The 20,466-nt window shown below is 38.0% G+C and overlaps 1 protein-coding gene across 1 annotated transcript in view; it reads right to left on the reverse strand.

Annotated features, from left to right (window-relative positions):
* Window positions 1–20,466, reverse strand: part of RRM1 (ribonucleotide reductase catalytic subunit M1) — a 40,575-nt gene that overhangs the window by 987 nt on the left and 19,122 nt on the right. Inside the window, exons 10-18 of the mRNA XM_072610253.1 lie at window positions 19,647–19,808; window positions 19,193–19,272; window positions 17,311–17,512; window positions 15,418–15,567; window positions 14,329–14,550; window positions 12,531–12,607; window positions 9,778–9,913; window positions 8,464–8,559; window positions 1,947–2,135 (exon numbers count right to left, since the gene is read on the reverse strand). Coding sequence (XP_072466354.1) covers window positions 1,947–2,135; window positions 8,464–8,559; window positions 9,778–9,913; window positions 12,531–12,607; window positions 14,329–14,550; window positions 15,418–15,567; window positions 17,311–17,512; window positions 19,193–19,272; window positions 19,647–19,808 — 1,314 coding nt within the window. The remainder of the gene's footprint in view (window positions 1–1,946; window positions 2,136–8,463; window positions 8,560–9,777; window positions 9,914–12,530; window positions 12,608–14,328; window positions 14,551–15,417; window positions 15,568–17,310; window positions 17,513–19,192; window positions 19,273–19,646; window positions 19,809–20,466) is intronic.

Consider the following 20,466-nt stretch of genomic DNA (forward strand, 5'->3'; position numbering starts at 1 on the left):
TATCATCGTGTCACACGATAATAATGCTGATAACGATGACTGACACATATACATTTTAAAAATTGTATACATCTCATTTGAACCTCATAACCACCCTAAGCGTAGGTGCTTACAGGTATTACTATCCCCTCTTTAAAGACAAGGAAGTTGAAGGTCAGGTCATGGGGCTTGTCCATGGGTCACATAGCTATTAAGTATCTGAAGTGGGAATTGAATCCAAATTTTTCTGACCCTACAACCCAGCACTCTTTCCACCAAACCAGTAAGTGTCAGAAAGGTAAGCAAAAACATGGTGTGTGATGACTGAAGGAAAAGATATTAGTGTGGAGAAACCAGAAAAAGTTTACTGGGGGAGGGTTTGAAGGACGGTTAAGAATTCAGACAAAATGGGTGGAAGGACATTACAGGTATAGAGAACAGCAGGAACAAAAAGGTAGGAAATAGAAGACATATCTTTTAGAACCACCAGTACACCAGTTTCACTGAAACAGAAAATACAGAGAAAGAGAAAAGGAAAACAGAAGGGCCCAGAACATGGAGGGTTTTGAATGACAACCTAAAGAAGTCTGGACTTGATCACATACAAGGAAATTATCAAAAGTTTTTGAAGCAGGGAAGTGACAAGTACAAAGCAGTAATTTATAATGGTTAGTCTGGTGTCAGTGTGACAAGTGGTACCAGTAAGCGTACATTACAAGAATCAAGACATAAGGTGATAAGGGCCTAGGGGGCTAATGTTGTTGTATGAAAATGGAGAAAACTTTTTATGGAAGAAATGATGAATGGTGCGTGGCTAGATGTGGTAGGAGAAGGAGGAGAGAAGGAAGAAAGTGTATTTATTAAGCAGCTACTATGTTACAGGACCTGAACTAAGCCCTTTACAGATATTATCTAAACTCATCCTCACAACAACCCTGGAAGGTATTAACTCCATTTTACAGTTGAGGAAACTGAGACAAGTTAAATCGAGGGTCACACAGCTAGGAAGTGTATGAAGTCACATTTGAACTCAAGTCTTCCTGACTCCAGGTCTAGTGCTCTATGCCCTGTACTGCCTTGAGGATGAAAATTCTTAAGTCACACACACAGAAGTGATGACAGCTAAAGTTGTGAGGGTAGATGAGTGGAAAGAGAGAAAGAGAGAAAAAAGAGAAGGAAAAGAACTGAAAGCTAATAAATGAGCCTTGAGGCTTCTTTCTAAGAAGGTGGGCCAGCCAGCCAAAGAAAGAAGTGACCAGAAGAATAGAAAGAATGCCAAGACAAGGTACCATCAAGGGAGTCAAGAAAGGAAAAAGACAGTTTCAGGGAGTAGACGGTATCCAATGTTATAGACAGGTTAAGGACAATGACTACTGGGAAAGCCCACTTTTCCAAGCCTTAAATGTCATCATCTATGAAATCAGGGAATTTGGCCTACAGAATCTTTAGGGTACCTTTCAGTTCTGAAATTTCATGATTCTATTATTGGTGTCACTGAAGTGAACAGTTTCAACAAAGTTTCGACAAAATGAGAAATGAAAGCCAGAGTAGGAGTTAGAATGAGTGGTAAAGAAACTGAAGCCTTGGCTGTCCCACTATATTCTACTCAGCATTTTGCAAAACATTCAATACATAAAGACTACATGCTTGCCCAAAAGAGTTCTATAAAATCCTACGCATACCTACTTTTATAAATAAACCCTTATTAGCCACCCTGTGATCACCCTTCATAAGCATATTATCAGCAACAGAAAACAGCATCTTTAAAATGAAACAGCTACTTTTGAGAGACTGCTGTACATAACAACAGTTATATGTAAAACGTCAATTGCCCAAATTTCCTAAAAAACACAAAGTGGTGAAACAAATAAAGGTAAGAAAAGAACTCCATGTTAGATAATTTTGCTAACACTGAGGGTCTAAAAATGCAGTGGCTTGAAAAGTCTTCTTTACAGTCCTTCACTAACCTGCTTCCAACCATAGAAGTGCATGCTGGTGAGTTTGCCATAGTTAGGCTCAGCAATGTGGATATTCAAAGATTGACTCTGATCAATGAATGCCCCTCTATCAGCTGCCATCTTGAGAACAGTTTTCTGTGAGATTTCCCACACAGTCTTATAGAGCTGCTTCAGGTCTTCAGGAATTTCAGGGATACTCTGAAAGAAAGAAAAGAGCAAACATTTTCTCTCAGTCTTGAAGAAGACGACATGAACCACAATGACATAAAGGAAAATAAACTCTTCAGATCTTTGACCAATGTGGTTATCAATGGTGGCTTCAGAGGACTGATGATGAAGCTTACCTTCGATCTCTTGATAGAATAAAGAACATATTTCCAAACATAGTCAATGTGCATTTTTATTTTTCTTGACTATATTTATTTGTTACAAGAGAGACTTAGGGAGGATGGGGAAGGACAGTCAGCAAGAAGTCTCTAGGAAGTAAAAATGTCATTTATAAAAATTTTTTTTATATTTATAAATAAATAACATTTATATCAAGCTGTTTTTAAGGATGAAGGGTTGGGAAAGGGAGGGTGGGGGGATGGAAGGAAAAACACCATAAACAGAAAATACTGGCCAAAAAATTTAACTCCTGGGATGAATGCCTTGCCTGATACTAAACTTATGAATTCCTCTTCTTGTAAATGAGCAAGCCACCTAATAACTATCAAACACATCGTAGGAATATTGTGGATTTAAAATAAAAGCCCAAGAAAGACAGGCTTCTCCGGTGAAACAAGACATGTCCTAGACTCGCTGATGGCTTAGAACAAGCAACAACCATACGGAGGCATGGAACCAAATTTTCACTTTGTGCCCAAGCCAATCCTTATTTGTACCTCTGATCCATTCTCTCCAGAATTTTGTCCCAAAGATCATTTTCCAACTCTTTTTCTGATCTTCAAACTCTCCCTATCTACAGTTCCTTTCTCAAGACATTCAAATATATTCAAATAATCATTTCTTTCCTGTTTTTCACTGATAAACTCCTAGAAAAACATTTATACTCACTGCCTCCATTTTTTCACCACCTACTCAGTTTGCAACCCTACCTTTCAACTGAAACTTATCTCTCAAAAATTTGTCAATCATCTATTAAATACTAAAACTCAATCATTCTGCAACTTCTGTGAACTAATTATCTCCTCTGTCTGGATGCTCTCTCTTCTCTTGGTTTCTAGTCATTCTGGAAGGAAATTCAGAACTATGCCACAAATGTCATTAAACTGTGCATCCCCTCTGATTCAACAACCTATCTTGGCCACTACCCCAAAGAGACCAAAGAAAGAGGAAAAGATTCTGTACGTACAAAAATATTTATAGCAGTTCTTTTTGTAATGACAAAGAAGTGGAAACTCAGGGAATGACAATCAATTATGGAATGGCTAAATAAATTATGGTGCCAGAACGTAATGGAATTTATAGTACTATAAGAAATGAAGACGGAGATTGCTGCAAAGAAAACTGAGAAGACTTGAATAGATTGATGCAGACTGAAGTGAGCAAAACCAGAACAATTTGTGCTATAAAATCAACATCATAAAAGGGAACAATTTTAAAAGATTAAAGAATTCTGATCAACAAAATGATCAATTATGATTCTAGAGAACTCAGAGAATCGATAGGCTGTTATGCAGAGACAGACACTGCCAAATATGAGAATTTATTTTGCACATTTTTGTAGTCCTTTGGGCACAGTTCCAAATTTGCTCTCCAGAATGGCTGGATCAGCTCACAGCTCCACCAACAATGAATCAGTGTTCCAACTCTCCCACATCCTCTCCAGTATTTTATCATCTTCCTGTTTTGTCATGTTAGCCAATCTGATAGGTGTGATGTGGTACTTCAGAGTTGTTTTGATTTGCATCTTCCTAACCAATAGTGATTTAGAGCATTTTTTTTTTAAATTAAATTTATTTAACTTTTACCATTCATTTTCACAAAATTTTGGGTTACAAATTTTCTCCCCTTCCCCCCCCCAAACACCAAGCATTCTAATTGCCCCTATGACCAATCTGCTCTCTCTTCTATCATCCCTCTCTGCCCTTGTCTCCATCTTCTCTTCTGTCCTGTAGGGCCAGATAGCTTTCTATACCCCTCTACCTGTATTTCTTATTTCCTAGTGGCAAGAACATTACTCGACAGCTGATCCTAATACTTTGAGTTCCAACTTCTTTACCTCCCTCCCTCTCCACCCCTTCCCTTTGGAAGGCAAGCAATTCAATATAGGCCAAATCTGTGTAGTTTTGCAAATGACTTCCATAATAGTTGTGTTGTATAGGACTAACTATATTTCCCTCCATCCTATCCTGTCCCCCATTATTTCTATTCTCTTTTGATCCTATCCCTCCCCATGAGTGTCGACCTCAAATTGCACTCTCCTCCCCATGCCCTCCCTTCTATCATCCCCCCCACCCTGCTTATCCCCTTATCCCTCACTTTCCTGTATTGTAAGATAGGTTTTCATACCAAAATGAGTGTGCATTTTATTCTTTCCTTTAGTGGAATGTGATGAGAGTAGACTTCATGTTTTTCTCTCACCTCCCCTCTTTATCCCTCCACTAATGAGTCTTTTGCTTGCCTCTTTTATGAGAGATAATTTGCCCCATTCCATTTCTCCCTTTCTCCTCCCAATATATTTCTCTCTCACTGCTTGATTTCATTTTTTTTTAAGATATGATCCCATCCTCTTCAATTCACTCTGTGCACTCTGTCTCTATGTGTGTGTGCGTGTATGCATGTGTGTGTATGTAATCCCACCCAGTACCCAGATACTGAATAGTTTCAAGAGTTACAAATATTGTCTTTCCATGTAGGAATGTAAACAGTTCAACTTTAGTAAGTCCCTTATGACTTCTCTTTGCTGTTCACCTTTTCATGCTTCTCTTCATTCTTGTGTTTGAAAGTCAAATTTTCTTTTCAGCTCTGGTCTTTTCATCAAGAATGCTTGAAAATCCTCTATTTCATTGAAAGACCAATTTTTCCCCTGAAGTATTATACTCAGTTTTGCTGGGTAGGTGATTCTTGGTTTTAGTCCTAGTTCCTTTGACTTCTGGAATATCCTATTCCATGCCCTTCTATCCCTTAATGTAGAAGCTGCTAGATCTTGTGTTATCCTGATTGAATTTCCACAATACTTGAATTGTTTCTTTCTAGCTGCTTGCAATATTTTTTCCTTGACCTGGGAACTCTGGAATTTGGCCACAATGTTCCTAGGAGTTTCTCTTTTTTGGATCTCTTTCAGGCGGTGTTCTGTGGATTCCTTGAATATTTATTTTGCCCTCTGGTTCTAGAATCTCAGGGCAGTTTTCCTTGATAATTTCATGAAAGATGATGTCTAGGCTCTTCTTTTGATCATGGCTTTCAGGTAGTTCCATAATTTTTAAATTGTCTCTCCTGGATCTATTTTCCAGGTCAGTTGTTTTTCCAATGAGACATTTCACATTATCTTCCATTTTTCCATTCTTCTCACTTTGTTCTGTGATTTCTTGCTTTCTCATAAAGTCCTTAGCCTCCATCTGTGCCATTCTAATTTTGAAAGAACTATTTTCTTCAGTGAGCTTTTGAATCTCCTTTACCATTTGGCTAATTGTGCTTTTGAAAGCATTCTTCTCCTCATTGGCTTTTTGAACCTCTTTTGCCAATTGAGTTAGGCTAGTTTTCAAGGTGTTATTTTCTTCAACATTTTTTTGGGTCTCCTTTAGCAGGGAGCTGATTTGCTGTTCATGCTTTGACTTCATGTCTCTCATTTCTCTTCCCAGCTTTTCCTCCACCTCTCTAACTTGATTTTCAAAATTCTTTTTGAGCTCTTCCATGGCCTGAGCCCATTGGGTGGGCTGGGACACAGAAGCCTTGATTTCTGTGTCTTTGCCTGATGGTAAGCATTGTTCTTCCTCATCAGAAAGGAAGGGAGGAAATGCCTGTTCACCAAGAAAGTAACCTTCTATAGTCTTATTTCTTTTCCCTTTTCTGGGCATTTTCCCAGCCAGTGACTTGACCTCTGAATATTTTCCTCACACCCACCTGCCTCCTGATCCTCCCAGCCAGCGTTTGGGGTTTGAGATTCAAATGCTGCTTCCAGCCTCAGGGCTTTTGGCGGGGGCAGGACTGCTATTCAGTGTGAGATTAAGTTCAGGTGCTAAGGTAGGGGCAGGGCCACCTCTCAGGCTCAGTTCCCTCAGGGAGTTTATGCACAGACCTTCAACAATGGATCCAGGCTCCTGCCTGCTTGGGGAGCCCAGGTCTGCAGCCACCCCTCAGCTTCTGTCTCCCGAGGGGGCCCGAGCCATGGGGGCACCCCACTCCCCCCTCGACCAGCCAAAGAGACTCTCTCACAGCCCCCCATCACCAGTGGGTGGAGGGACATGTGCGGCCGCTGGAGATCCCATCCCTGAAGCCTGCTTGGATCTGTTCCTCTTGGTGCCGCGGCTCTGGCCACGGCAAGTCTGGGCTGGGCTCCGTGTCTGCAGCGCAACAGACCTTTTGCGAGAGGTTTGCAGGTCCCTCTGGAACAGAAATCTCCTTCGCTCCACTATTCTGTGGCCTCACTGCTCCAGAATTCGCCGTGAGTTACTTTATACAAATGTTCTATGGGTTATAGGTTCGGAGCTATGTGTATTTGCGTCTTTCTACTCCATCATCTTGGCTCCGCCCCCCCAGCATTTTTTCATATGACTATAGATAGCTTTCATTTCTTCCTCTGAAAACTGCCTATTCATATCCTTTGACCATTTATCAACTGGGGAATGACTTGTATTCTTGCAAATTTGAGTCGGTTCTCTACATAGTTTAGAAATGAGGCCTTTATCATAGATACTAGTTACAAAAATTCCCAGTTTTCTGCTTCCCTTCTAATCCTGGTTGCATTGGGTTTGTTTGTGCAAAAACTTTTCAATTTAATGTAATCAAAATTATATATTTTGCACTTCATAATGTTCTCAAACTCTTGTTTGGTCAAAAATTTCTCCATTCTCCATTCTCCCCTTTGACCCAGCAATATCATTTCTAGAACTGTACCCCAGAGATCATAAAAATGGGAAAGAGTCCCACATGTACCAAAATATTAGTAGCTATTCTCTTTGTGGTGGCCAAGAACTGGAAATCAAGGGGATGCCCATCAATTGGGGAATGGCTGAACAAGTTGTGGTATATGAATGTAATGAAATACTATTGTACTATAAGAAATGATGAACAGGAAGGCTTCAGAGAGGCCTGGAAGCACTTATATGAAATGATGCTGAGTGCAAGGAACAGAACCAGGAGAACACAGTAACAACACAGTAACAACCACAATGTGCAAGGAATTTTTCTGGTAGACTTAGCCCTTCACAGCAATGCAAGGACCTAAAACATTCCCAATGAACTCTTGAGGGAAAATGTCTTCCACATCCAGAGAAAAAGTGATGGAATCACAGAATGAAGCAGGAGAGGCAGAGGGAAGAAACAGGGAAAGGGGAATTTAGAGAGGAAAAGGGAGAAGCCTAGAGAGAGAGAAAAATCAATATGAGAGAATGATCAATTCAGCAGACTCTCCAAGGGAAAGGGAGAGGAATCAATGACAAGTTAAAAGAGTGATTCTTGGCAAGGAAGAAGAGAATCCTCTCAGATTCAAAGGAAGACAGGATGAGGGAAAACAGAAAAGTTCTGAGGGAGTTGGAGGTTCGGCAAGGATGAGTGAGCTTAAGATAAAGTAAGTGATAAGGATAAATACTGAAAGAGGTTGTGGAGCTAGGAGCTAGAGGACACAATAAAGAACAGCTGCAGTAGGGGATTCAAAAACAAAGGACCACATAGTAGGAGGAGGCTTGAGGCCAGGGCATAAGAAAGGACCCAGGAGCCACACATAGAGGCTCAGGAATAGGAATGAAAAGGCAAATAGCAGGAGGTACTCAAGGTCAGAATGAGCAGAATGGGTATAGCAGGAGGACCAAGGAATAAAAGTTTCAAGTGAGGAGGGCAGTGAGTTGTTATAAGGGACAACTATGGGGTCAAACTTCTGGGGGAGCAATGATGCTGGAGAATTCATATTTACTCATTTTTGTACTGCTTATGCCTCACAGGGCCTTTAAGTATCATCAGTCCCATTTCCTTCCATTATGTATTTTAAGCAATGATCTGAAAAGGGACCCATAGGCTTCCTCACATTGCCAAAGGGGTCCATGACATGTAAAGGTTAAGAACTCCTGGCCTAGAGGATCCATATTACAGGTTTACCCACTTTAATCACTCCTGACCTTTTCATTATGTTTTCTCTCTTACCTTCAAGTCCTCATCACTGAACAAATAACTGAAAGGTAAGGACTGTTTGGCTCACGCATAATGCTGTCTGTGACTTAGAACTAGGAAATGACAGAGATTTGCATAGATATGTGCTCTATAATCAACTCTACCCAGTACTATTCTCTGGGAGAAATATGGTGCTCTGAACAGGGGGTAGAAGGGCAGCAAGGCTAACATCACATACTTCACTCTTATTTTGTACCTGGATAGAGCCGTTACATGCAATGATTTGGTTTTTCATCTCTTCGTTCCATAGGCCTCGCTCTGTCAAATCTTTCAGCAAGTGTGGATTCACAATCTGAGTAGAATGACAGGAAAGATATAAAATAGAGAAAAATGAATACTCAAAGTGACTGATGTAAAATTACAAAGAACAAGCAAGCCACAAAGAAGAAAAAGAAGATAACTGCACCTCATTCTTTTTAGACATGTGAGGTACTTGGATGTGGAATATTACATACAGTTTCAGGCTTTTTCAAAGTACTGATTGAATTTGCAGACTTCTTCCTATTCTTAATTTTTTCTTTGAAAAATATTATTTATTACATGAGATGGCCTTTTAGGAGGGAGCAGAGGAAGGAATACTGGGAGAAATTCCAATAATGGCAAAACACAAGCTATCAATACAAAATTTTTTTAAATAAGAGAAAAAAGAGAAATAACAAGGCAACCAAAAAAACAAATACAGGAATACAAATTTACATGCTCAGAGCCCAAAGGAATGAAGTTATTAAACAGCTGTTTGAAAGTAGGCTGTGAAGCAAATAAGAATTTAAATGAATTCCAAAGCTCCCATGTATAACACTTGAATTGTATATACAGTTTCAGACTCTGAGCATTTAACAATGCAAAGGGCCAGCTATTATGCTGCAGTCAGGGAACATTTCTACTGATGGAGTCCTTAAACACACACACACACACACACACACACACACACACACACGAAGTACAATAGATAATTGAGAAAAAATTGAAGTAAATCCTCTAAAACTTCACTAAAGAAATCAAATTCCAGATATGAGATTTCACATTCAAATATCATAAAATCATAATACGCAAGAAATTAAAAGGCCTTTTAAAAGTCATCTTATTTAACCCCTTTATTTTAATGATGAAGAAACTAAGGCCCCAAAAGAAGTGATTTGTTCAAGGTCACACAAAAATGGTTCACAGATTCTTTACCAACATGGTAAGAATGTAAGCTCCTTGCAATTGGGGAGTTTCATTCTTGGCATTTATACCTCCAGTTTGCAAACAGCATACTTAATAAATGATTGTTGATGGGTGGCTACAAAGAATCAAAAATTACCTAAGGCCAACGTACATGACAATATAAGAACTTACAGAGAGATTAGTTTGTTCTCCAACCTACATCTCTTATTCCATTTAGGTGTTATCAACATAGCCTCAAGAAGCCAAGGTAGAAATAAGTACGTACTTAACAGTAACTGAGCAGTAAAGCAGATTAGCTGTCCCAGTCCTTAAAAGATATTTACCAAGTCTATAATCTCCTCACCTGAAATTCTCCTGACAGGACCCTCCGAGTATAAATGTTGCTGGTGTAAGGTTCGATGGATTCATTATTCCCTAAAATCTGAGCAGTAGAGGCAGTTGGCATTGGGGCAAGCAGCAAACTGTTTCTGATTCCATACCTAGGGAAAAAAAACAAAGCATAACGTGGTTATTGGCCCCAGAGCTAAAATCTGCCAAAACTACTGGAATGTGAGCTACTGGAATGGAATGAAACTGCAGCAAACAGGTGGGGGGTGGCTTAATTCATTATAAAGACAACAAAAGCTTCACTTCTAAACAACAGAATAACTATAACAATTATACTGCTGAAGTCCCTGTATCAGAAGTACCCAATATACCTTGGCCTAAGGTATTAGGCCACATTTTGGGACTGAGAGGACAATGGCATGCTTAAGAATGCCTTGCAAATAATAGGTACTCGATACATATTTGTCTATTTCATGAGATTCAACCTATTTCAGGGCATAAATATGTACATATTTGACAAACCTATACCACATACCTACATGTACATATTTCTTAACACTAAGTATCTTTATCATTTTCTATATAAGAGAAAATCTGATTCAAAACATGCTTGACTACCACAACCTTCTCTTCAACTACTGACTCCTGTAAGTCCTATAAAGAATATAATGGTTACAACTTCTCCAGACCATGAAATCACCAGAGAGACTAATAAAGGGTAATGCTCACAGTGAATAATAATTTAGGCATGACAATACACAAAGGCATTGCAAATAATGCATCATCTTTCAGAGAAATCTCATCAGGTTCTTTCCTTCTCTCCCTTGAAAGCATCCCTAGGGACAGCTCCTACGTGAGGCAGTTCTTTGTCTGTAATACCAGGTAGCCAATGTGTACTGTCCCTCCTTCACCATCCACTGGTACATTTTATACATGTCATGAAATCATCTGTGCTTTAACAGCCAAGCAGTATGGCACCCTGAATGGAAAACTGATGGTATAACGAGTCATAACCTCACTGGTAAAGGGGAGTACTACCTGTTCTGACAACCTCACAGATAAAAACCAAATGCGATAACAGATGTGAAATTACTTTGAAAACTATCTTTTCCCATTTAGCTTCTAAGTTTCTTAACCAAAAGGAGCATACCATGTCCCATATTTTGTACCTGTGGATTTACATAGCATTTACCATACTACTCTGCATCTTAATGATTCTGATTCATGTCTAATTATAACACACACAGGCTTTTGACTCAGATGTTACTAACTCTACAACCTCAAGTAAAACATGATTCCTCATTCTCCATCTCAATCAGTTAATCTGTAAAATGGAGATACCAGCCTGGTGTAATAGACACAAGGTTGGACTTGGAGCCAAAGCCAGGTTCAGATTCCACTTCACAGACGTATTAATCATATGGCCCTAGGCAAGTTAATCTCTCTCAGCCTCAGTTATTTCATAAGGAAAAACAAAGAAAACATCCACAATGCTTAGTCTTCTTGTAAAGGTTAAATGACCTAATATAAATACAGGGCTTTCGAAATCATAAAATATCATATAAGTGATACTAATAATAATTACCTCATGAGGTTTTTAATAATAATAGCTATCACTTATATATACTTTCAGTTTTAAAAGCACTTTACATACATTAATTCAAGGACTTTTCTAAGGACTAAGTGAGATAACAGACATAAAAGGACTTTGAAAAGGTAGTATATATGTATGTGTATGTGTGTATACACACACATACACATACACACATACTTCCATGCATTCCTGATCATGAGTAAGTGCTGCCTCCACTACTATTGATCACACCACCACCATGATCTCTCATTCTATGCAGTTCTTAGCTATGACTTTCTACAGATTCTTCTACAAAGTATGTACCCAATGCTCTAGAGGCCTTTCTTTAACTTTTAAAAATATTTGTATATGCCAGTGCAGCAGTCTATTCTTGTAGTATCAGCCCAACTCCTTTTCTAGTCATACATATTCAGAAAAGGAGTATGCCAAGAACTGTACTGTTTCCACTAATTTTACATGAAAATACAAAGGATTTGTGATTTTGTCAGTGGCAGGCAACTCTCTCCACTAATGCATATCACAATCTCTCTATGACTTAGTAGTTAAGTCCTAGGATACATAAACATGAGACTTGCCTCAATCACACAGTTAGTGTCAAATACGGATACAAACAAAAATTTGACTCCAAATTCAGAACTCTATTTAATAAATGACACTGCACATTAATATCAATAAAATAAACATCCCCCAACTACTTCCTATTGTATACATCAAAGATTTGGGATATGACCTCTAGGCAATACTAAGATACTTGTCTTCATATTAATGTTAACAGTCTTCAGGGTAAAAAGCCCTTATAAAAAAAAAAAACAAAAAACATCTAAACGAAGGTTCCATTTCTTAGTCAGGAAATCACCCTGCCCATAAGGCTTAAAAGATTCTTCACCTGCAAAACCTACAAAGTCCTACTTGTTGGGATTTTTCCCCTAGTCAAAATTTACCAAAGCCTGCCTACCAAAATCTTCCTCAGCAATTTTTAATTTATTTCTGTGACAACACATTCAAGCAAAATCCACCTATATTCTCAACATGGCTAAGTTACAAACAATTTTAGTGGCTGAAGGGAAAACTCAACACTTGGTAATATGAATGAGTAACTAAAAAGTAACTACTTTGGGACTAATCTGAGAAGCTGAATCCTTGAAAAATGAAGATCTGGTAACACATTTACTCACTTTGCAATCTTCTCCTTGAGAACCTTCCAGTCCCACAGGTCTGTAGGAGTGACATTCCACATATCATACTGAAGAATCTGAAGAGAAAACAACCCAAATTACCACAATCCATCTAAAACTAGTTCAAAACCAAGTTAAAACAAACAAAAAAGTTCTATCAGAGTTCTGCACAGAAAAGAATTCTGCAGTTGTCCTAACAAGTCTTCCTCATTGCCAAATATTGAACAGGTCCAAACCAGGAAGGCTGGAAACTCTGCTCTACCTTCACCTTCACTGATACTTCTCCACAGAAATCAATTTAAATTGACAAATCAAGAAAAAAAAAAAACCACCTAAATCAAAATAATGACCAAATTCAAAACCCCAAGTCAAAACTAGCTACCTTGAAAATTACCTCTATTTGGTATTCAAAATCTCTTCTATAAAAGGCATGTATATTATGAAATGTGTAAATTCCTAAATGGTCAGGAATGTGATGTCATCGAGGTGTTGCTCTGTATAGACCCCAAGTAAAAACACGCCTGTTCAGAATCTATTAAAAACCCAATAATGTTCATTTAATCCTCCTTCAGATTCGTTTGATGTAATCTGTTTGTAATTAGTATGTCCTGATTCCAGTTAGAAAACAGATTATTTTTAATGTGTGCATGTGTGCATATATTATATGTAACTATATAATATATAACATGTTATATATTAACATATTTGGTACATATTAATATGTTAGAATAGATTAATACTAATACTATATCTATCTTTCTAAGAATGAGACATGACCAGAAAGTAGGTCAAATGAAAAAGACCTAGAAGTTTGCAGAGAGTACAAACTTAATATGAGTCAGCACTGTTACTCAAAAAATCCAATGCAATCTTAGGCTGAAGTAACAGAAGCATAACATCCATAGTACAGGAGGTCATAAACCTCCTGTACTCCACTCTGGTAAAAAAAAAACTCTAGCAACGTTGAGTTCTGAGAATAACACTTCAAATGGAACGACAAGCTTAATTAAACACATCCAAGACAGATGACAAGGACCAGTGATAATTTTGCAGCCTGTGAACATTTCTACCAAAAGAGTTGCAGGTCTGCAAGAAATGTATTTTAAAATAAAGGTATGTACCCCCAAATCTTAAAAAAAAATAAGAAGTCATAACTGAATATTGTAGAATCAAAGCACTAGAAAGGTATTTTAAGAGTCATCTAATTCAACCTCCTCACTTTAAAGATGATGAAAATGAGACCTCCCAAAATCTCAAAGTCATGTGATACAAGGACTGGTTGAAGAAATAAGAACATTTATCCTGGAAGGATCAATATTTTAGAGTATCTGAAGGGCTTTCAAGGATTACCCTTGTTTTGTTTAGCTCTAGAAAGCAGAACCAGGACTAACTGGTTGAAGTTCCAGAAAGGTAGATAGTGATCAATAAGGGGGAAAAGGCATTTGGAGTTACTAAAGTAGAACAGATTGCCTAGAAAGACATAGAATTCTCCAATACTGGAAGATTTCAGGGTTGAATCACCACTTATTCAGACTGATGGAGAAGAAAGTTACATTTCAGGTAGAGGTTTGAGGTTTCTTCCAAGTCTAAGAATCTATAAACTATACTACAGTTATTTATGTGGGATGCAACCACATTTCCGATAATATGGGTAATGGCAATGGTCACTTCAAGCAATAATTTTCACTGTTGCAGAAATGACTATCCCATTCTAAGTACAAGCAGAGAGTTCAGACAAATTCTCTCAAGTCTAGAGGGCATAAGTGCATATCAATAAATGTTTCATCCATTTACTTACCCCTTTGCTGACTGGGGAGCCTTCATATGTTTCATATGGGCCATACTCCTTGGCCAAGTCACAGCTGGCTTCCAAGGCTCCATAATAAATGGTTTCGAAGATCTGTTTATTCAGCAATTGGGCCTCTGGACTCTCAAAAGGATATCTCATCAGGATAAAAGCATCAGCTAGACCCTGCACTCCAATACCAATGGGGCGATGACGTTTATTTGATAAACTTGCCTTAGCATCAGTTCATAAAAAAGAAAAGGAAAAATATGACTTTTCAAATGATAACTCACATTTCCATGGAGCTTTATAGCTTACAAAGTCCTTTCCTCACCATAACCATGTGAGGTAGTGTTTAGTACAAAAATTGTTATCCCCTGTCCCATTTTATAAAAGAAGAAAACTAAGGTTTCAAGAGATTAAGCAGTTTGCCCACAGTCAGAAAGTATCAGAGCCAGGAACTCCCATTACCTAACTCTGAGTCCAGTGCTTTACAAGTGCATGCTGCCTAACACACACTATCCCTATATAACAAAATCTTTCAGAAATCCAAGTGTGTTTAATTAGCTTTCTTCACATTATAGATGAAGAGAAACTTTAACAAGACTGGTCAGTTGGGTATTTCCAATCTTCAGCATTTATACAATGTTGTCCTTTCTCATCAGAAACTGGAAAGATCAATGTCAACCAATAATCTTTCCCAAGCAGTACATGCTAAAAAAAACAATAATAATTTCTTTCAAATAGTTACTAGCTACAATCTATAGGATTAGTTGTTTTTCCAGTAAGGCATGAAGTTAATTTCATAATTTAGTAACAATGAAATAAAGAGCAAAAAAACTCTACAAAGTTAAATAATATTGTTTTCTCAAAATAGTTTTGGACATAAATACTTCTGATAGCAACAGGCCACTAAAATAACAACCAAGAGAATCCTTATATCTATTTTTGGGAACAGCCCATATTATAAATTAGTTTATCAAATGTACTTGCAACGAGTTGCAAGAGCTCTAATAACTATTTGCTTATAGAAACAAAAATTTCTTTGTCCTTGGACTCTAGCATTTACTAAAGTTAAATAAAAAAGCTAACTAATCATACCTCTGGCACTGGGTAATAATTGATGTCAATAATCTTATTTAAATTGCGAACAATGACTCTGGTAACCTCAGCCAGTTTCTGGAAGTCATATGTGTGCTCCAAAGTGACGAACATATTCAGGGCCAAAGAAGCCAAGTTACAGACAGCAACCTAGAGTACAAAGTTATTACAAGTTAGACACCACCGAGGTTAAATACACAGCCTAAATTTTCTCAGAACTGTGAATGAACATTATGTTCACATCTCGTGATTATAATCTTAGCTTCAACATCTTTCTTTTTTATCACTATACCAGATCCCACTTCTACTCATGACAATTTTCTTCTATCACCTTTCAAAATTCTAGAATTTAGGATCTGCCCTCTCCTCTATTTCTCACTAAGCACAATATCTAGGTATTTCACAAGTGGATAATTGCTGGAAACATAAGAAAATATGGGAAGTCAATGTTACAAGGGTTAGAAAAACCAGAAACACTAATATACTGCTGGTGGCAAAGTACTGTTCCAACCATTCTGGAAAGCAATATGGAATTACACTTAACAAAGTAACTAAAATGTCCATCTTCTTTGACCCATGGATTCCACTGCAAGGCACACACCCCCAGGTGCGCAAAGATAGTAGTGTCCCATTTACAAGGAAATACTCATAGCAGCATGGCTAAAAACATGGTTTCATGTACAAAAAAGCAATGGAGTACAACTGCACCATAAGGAAAGATGACCATGAAGAATTCAAGAACAGCATGGGAAGACATGTAACGATGCAGAATGGAGTCACCAGAACCAGGAAAACAACAAACTAAGTAAATGCACAGCGTGCACGCACGTGCACACGCACACGCACGTGCACACGCATGCATGCACACACACGCGCGCGCGCACACAGTCTCTTAATGCAATGAAGTTATAATGACTAAATTTGGGCCTAGAAAAAAGCTAAGAAAAGTATTTCTCTTTCTTCTAGTTACCATTTTTTCTCTTCTCTTTCTGATTCTCTGTTAAAGGGATGGCTTCACTGGGCCAGGGAAGGAACAAGGACATAATTGGAAATGAAGATAAGATAAAAACAAAAAATAAACAAAGATTTTAAAAGTGGATATTTGCAGCAGCTTCCTTGCTGGCCTCCTATCTATCTCCAATCTCTCCTCCCTCCAAACTAACATTCTTCAACAAGAACCAACTTCCACATTGTTTCATTTTGATGTCACTCAAACTTGGCCTTCCTAAAGGCTAAGTTATGGGCTTCATTCCCTTCCTCACTTCATCAGACCCTGTTTTATTCATTCTCCTTCTCTCTCCTCAGTGTTGAGGTTTAACCAATCAAGCTGATTTAGTATCCCCAGTTCACAACTCAGACCTCTCCAATCTCTGAAACTTCATGAGCTTTACTCCACTTTACTCCCTCTATAAATAAAACAATGCTAGAAATCAAATAATCCAGTAAAATGCCTCATTTTACAGAGAAAGAAACTAAAGCCCAAGAAACATGATCCCTTCTCAAGGTCACATTGCTTTACTTCCCCTAGCTTACTATATTCAGCCTAGATCTGTGCTTCAGCTTACAACCCTGCTCTTGCCCCTCTTCTGCCGCAGTCTTCCATTACATAAATTATTGTCCCTCGCTAGACTGATAATTACATGTGTGAGCTGAAGACATTAATGTATCGCACCAGCAATCTTGTCTATGTTGTATACAGAAAAGCTTAGACTCACTAAGTTACGGTAAAGACCATGCTTCCTATGTTTTTTTTTAACCTTTCGGTGCCTAGAATAGTGCTCTGCCACTTATGAAAAAATGCTGAATCATCTTCCTATCCTTCAGGAGAAGATTAAAGCTAGCAAGAGATTATCTTTCACTATAAACGAAAAGGGGCTACATTCTTGCACTCACCTCATCTTTACTAGTGTACTCTACTATCTCTGTGCATAAATTGCTGCATTTGATGGTTCCCAGGTTCTGCTGATTGCTTTTCCGATTACAGCTGTCTTTGTAGAGCATGTAAGGGGTCCCTGTCTCCGTCTGAGATTCAATGATGGCATACCAGAGCTGTTGGGCTTTCACAACTTTACGGACACGACCTTGCTTTTCATAACTGAAAGACAAAGCCAAGGTGTTACCCCGAGCGTTCAAAAATGTTGTTAAAGTCAATCTGGACCAAGTTAGAGGAAAGAAAGACTATTTTAAATAATCAATTCTATTACAGATGTCTACTTTAAGAACTGTGAAGACAGACTACAAGGATAGAAGGAATTAGTTCTCAAAGCTCTCAAACTCATGGCGTTTCCAGGTTTCCTCTGTTTCTACTTTATTATGTGTCCTTTACTTGCCAATATCCCCTGTTTTTTAATTTCTACAGTACTGCCCAAGCTCATCCTGGGCTCAGCAGGGATACCTCCACGTCCCCCTTCCTTTTTGTGTTCCAGACCTGTGAATTCATTGATATAGGGAATTTCTGTTGTAAAAACTCCCTCTGCCAGTGCAAATTAGCAATTTATCTAAAAGAAAGTCTCTGAGAGTTGCTTGGCACATGGCCACATAGCTAATATATCTGAGAGGCAGAAGAAAAACCCAGGTCTTCCCAACTCTAAGAGTAACCAGCTAACCATACTCCATCCTGATTCTTCCCTTCCCTTGATATACGCAAAACAAAACTGGGTTTCAAAAAATAATAAGAGAAATTTGGTAAAATATTGGCAGTAACAACTAGACAATACAGAAGCTGTCATCACACTGTACTGTCAGGTACCAATTGTGGAGGTCAAGTAAAAAGTAGAATCAGAAGAAAATTTCAGGCAAAAAAAAAATTAGATTCTCTTCCTGTCAACAGATCTATCTAGTACTGGTCTTATTGTTCAGTCACTTCAGTCACTTCTGACTCTTCATGACCACATTTGGAGTTCTCTTGGCAAAGATACTGGAGTGGTTTGCCATTTTCTTCTCCAACTCATTTCATAGATGAGTTGGAGGCAAACAGGGTGAAGTTACCCAGGGTCACACAGCCAGTAAGTGTCTGAGGCCATATTTGAACTCAGGAAGAGAAGTCTTCCTGATTCGAGGCCCAGCACTCTACCTACTATGCCACCTAGTTGGTCAGTTTTCCTTTAATGTGACCCCCTTCTTGACATATGAACACTAACAGAGCACAGTAGGCAGCATATAGAGTTTAATGTATTCAATTTGCCTAATATAGTTAATATAAATTTACTTCTACAGTTAATCAAGCTTTCAAAAGCAGGCTTGATCTCTAAGCACTCTCTATTGGTGATACAGTAGAAATTTTCCAGAATTCATTACTCGACAGAGCAAAATAAAAAGCTTGTAGTTAATTTAAAAATAAAAACAAAACATTTAACAAAAGTTTCAGAAGCACAAAAAATGAAATGGGAGTACCCCTGACAAAGGCTGAAGGTATGTTTATGTCTTGGCCTATGTAATAAACATTCATCTATCTATTCAACAAATAATCTCTACTATTAAAGTACTTACAGTCTAGAAGGGGATAAGATAAATACACAACAGGAAAATACAGTTTTATGTCATAGTAACATTAGAGAAAAACAAAATAAAGCACTATTTCATCATGTCTAACAAAAAAATTCAAGGTGTTCAGTAATTAAGCAATTAATTATATGCCTTCCCTAACATGTTACAGAAATCTGGCTACTCCAGGCTAAGATTATCAGTAAATCAACATTTATTAAGCTCCTATTATATACAAGACTTGGGAAAAAGACATGGTTAAAGAATATTTTATTTTTTCCTTTTATGATACCTTTCATATAATTTCTCAAATTCTTCTCCCCAAACATCATCCAGACCAGGACACTCATTAGGACACATCAGGGACCAGTCCTACGAGAGAGAAAAAAAAACCTGTTAGGGAATGCTAGTTACCTGTTTGTTACAAGTCCTAATGTATGAGACAGGAATTCCTTTCTTTCTTTGTCCTACAAATGGGTAATGGCAATAATTCTTTATCAGTGATTCAGTCTTTTCTATACTGTTCCTTCTTTAGAGTCCTTTTCATTTATGTCCAATATCATCTATTTTAGATAATAAACCTCTAAAAGGCTGACACAACATTTTCTGACTTGCTTTGTCCAGTATTCTATGTGGAGCCACATGGAGGTAGACACTTAATAATCACTAGATAAAACAGAAAAGAGAAATTTGCTAAATCATGTCATTCACTTATTTGACCTCCACATCTGGTATCAAGTACTCACCTGATTGTTCTCCACACGTTTCATAAAGAGATCCGGGATCCAGAGGGCAAAAAAAAGATCCCTGGCTCGCTGCTCTTCCTTCCCAGTGTTCTTCTTCAGGTCAAGGAATTCAAAGATATCTAAGTGCCATGGCTCCAAGTAGATGGCAAATGCCCCTGGCCGCTAAAAGGTAAATCATTGGTGTTTTAAGAACTAGTATAATAATCCAAAGGCAATAATCCCTTAAATCTGTAGAGGAGTTTTTACTTTCCAATGCATTTTCACATTCATTGCATCTCATTTGTTGCTCACTACAAAATATTATGAGATAGTCAGAGTAGGTTCTGTTGCCATTCAACAGATGAGGAAACTGAGCAGGGTGGTCAAATGGCTTGCTCTTCCATGGGGTAGCCAAATTTCAATAACATATCAGACCAGGCATGTAATTAAATCAACCATATGCTTTGAATTTATACCTGGAGAGTTAAAAAAATGGATGTCACAGAGAGCAAGATACAATTCTAATCCTTAGAAATGAAGTCAGCAACAAGACCTAGATAACTTCTAGACAAGTTTTTCCCCTTTCAATGGCACCAAATGAATATGAAAATTCTGAGAAGGGATTTACTTTTTTAACCACAAAAGTTGTTCCCTTTAGAAAAGGGAGGACAAAAGGGAAACCTACGATATCAAGTTCTTTATGAACTGAAAATAGCAAATCAGAAGGAAGCTAGCTCATCACTAGATAATAAAGCAGAAGTGACAAAATACTCATAAGGGTCAGTGTGGGCCAGGAGACCAAATCAGAATATGCACACAAGTATTAACTTTATATTGACTT

Source organism: Notamacropus eugenii, chromosome 5 (assembly GCF_028372415.1).
Source record: "Notamacropus eugenii isolate mMacEug1 chromosome 5, mMacEug1.pri_v2, whole genome shotgun sequence".
Classification (NCBI taxonomy): Eukaryota; Metazoa; Chordata; class Mammalia; order Diprotodontia; family Macropodidae; genus Notamacropus; species Notamacropus eugenii.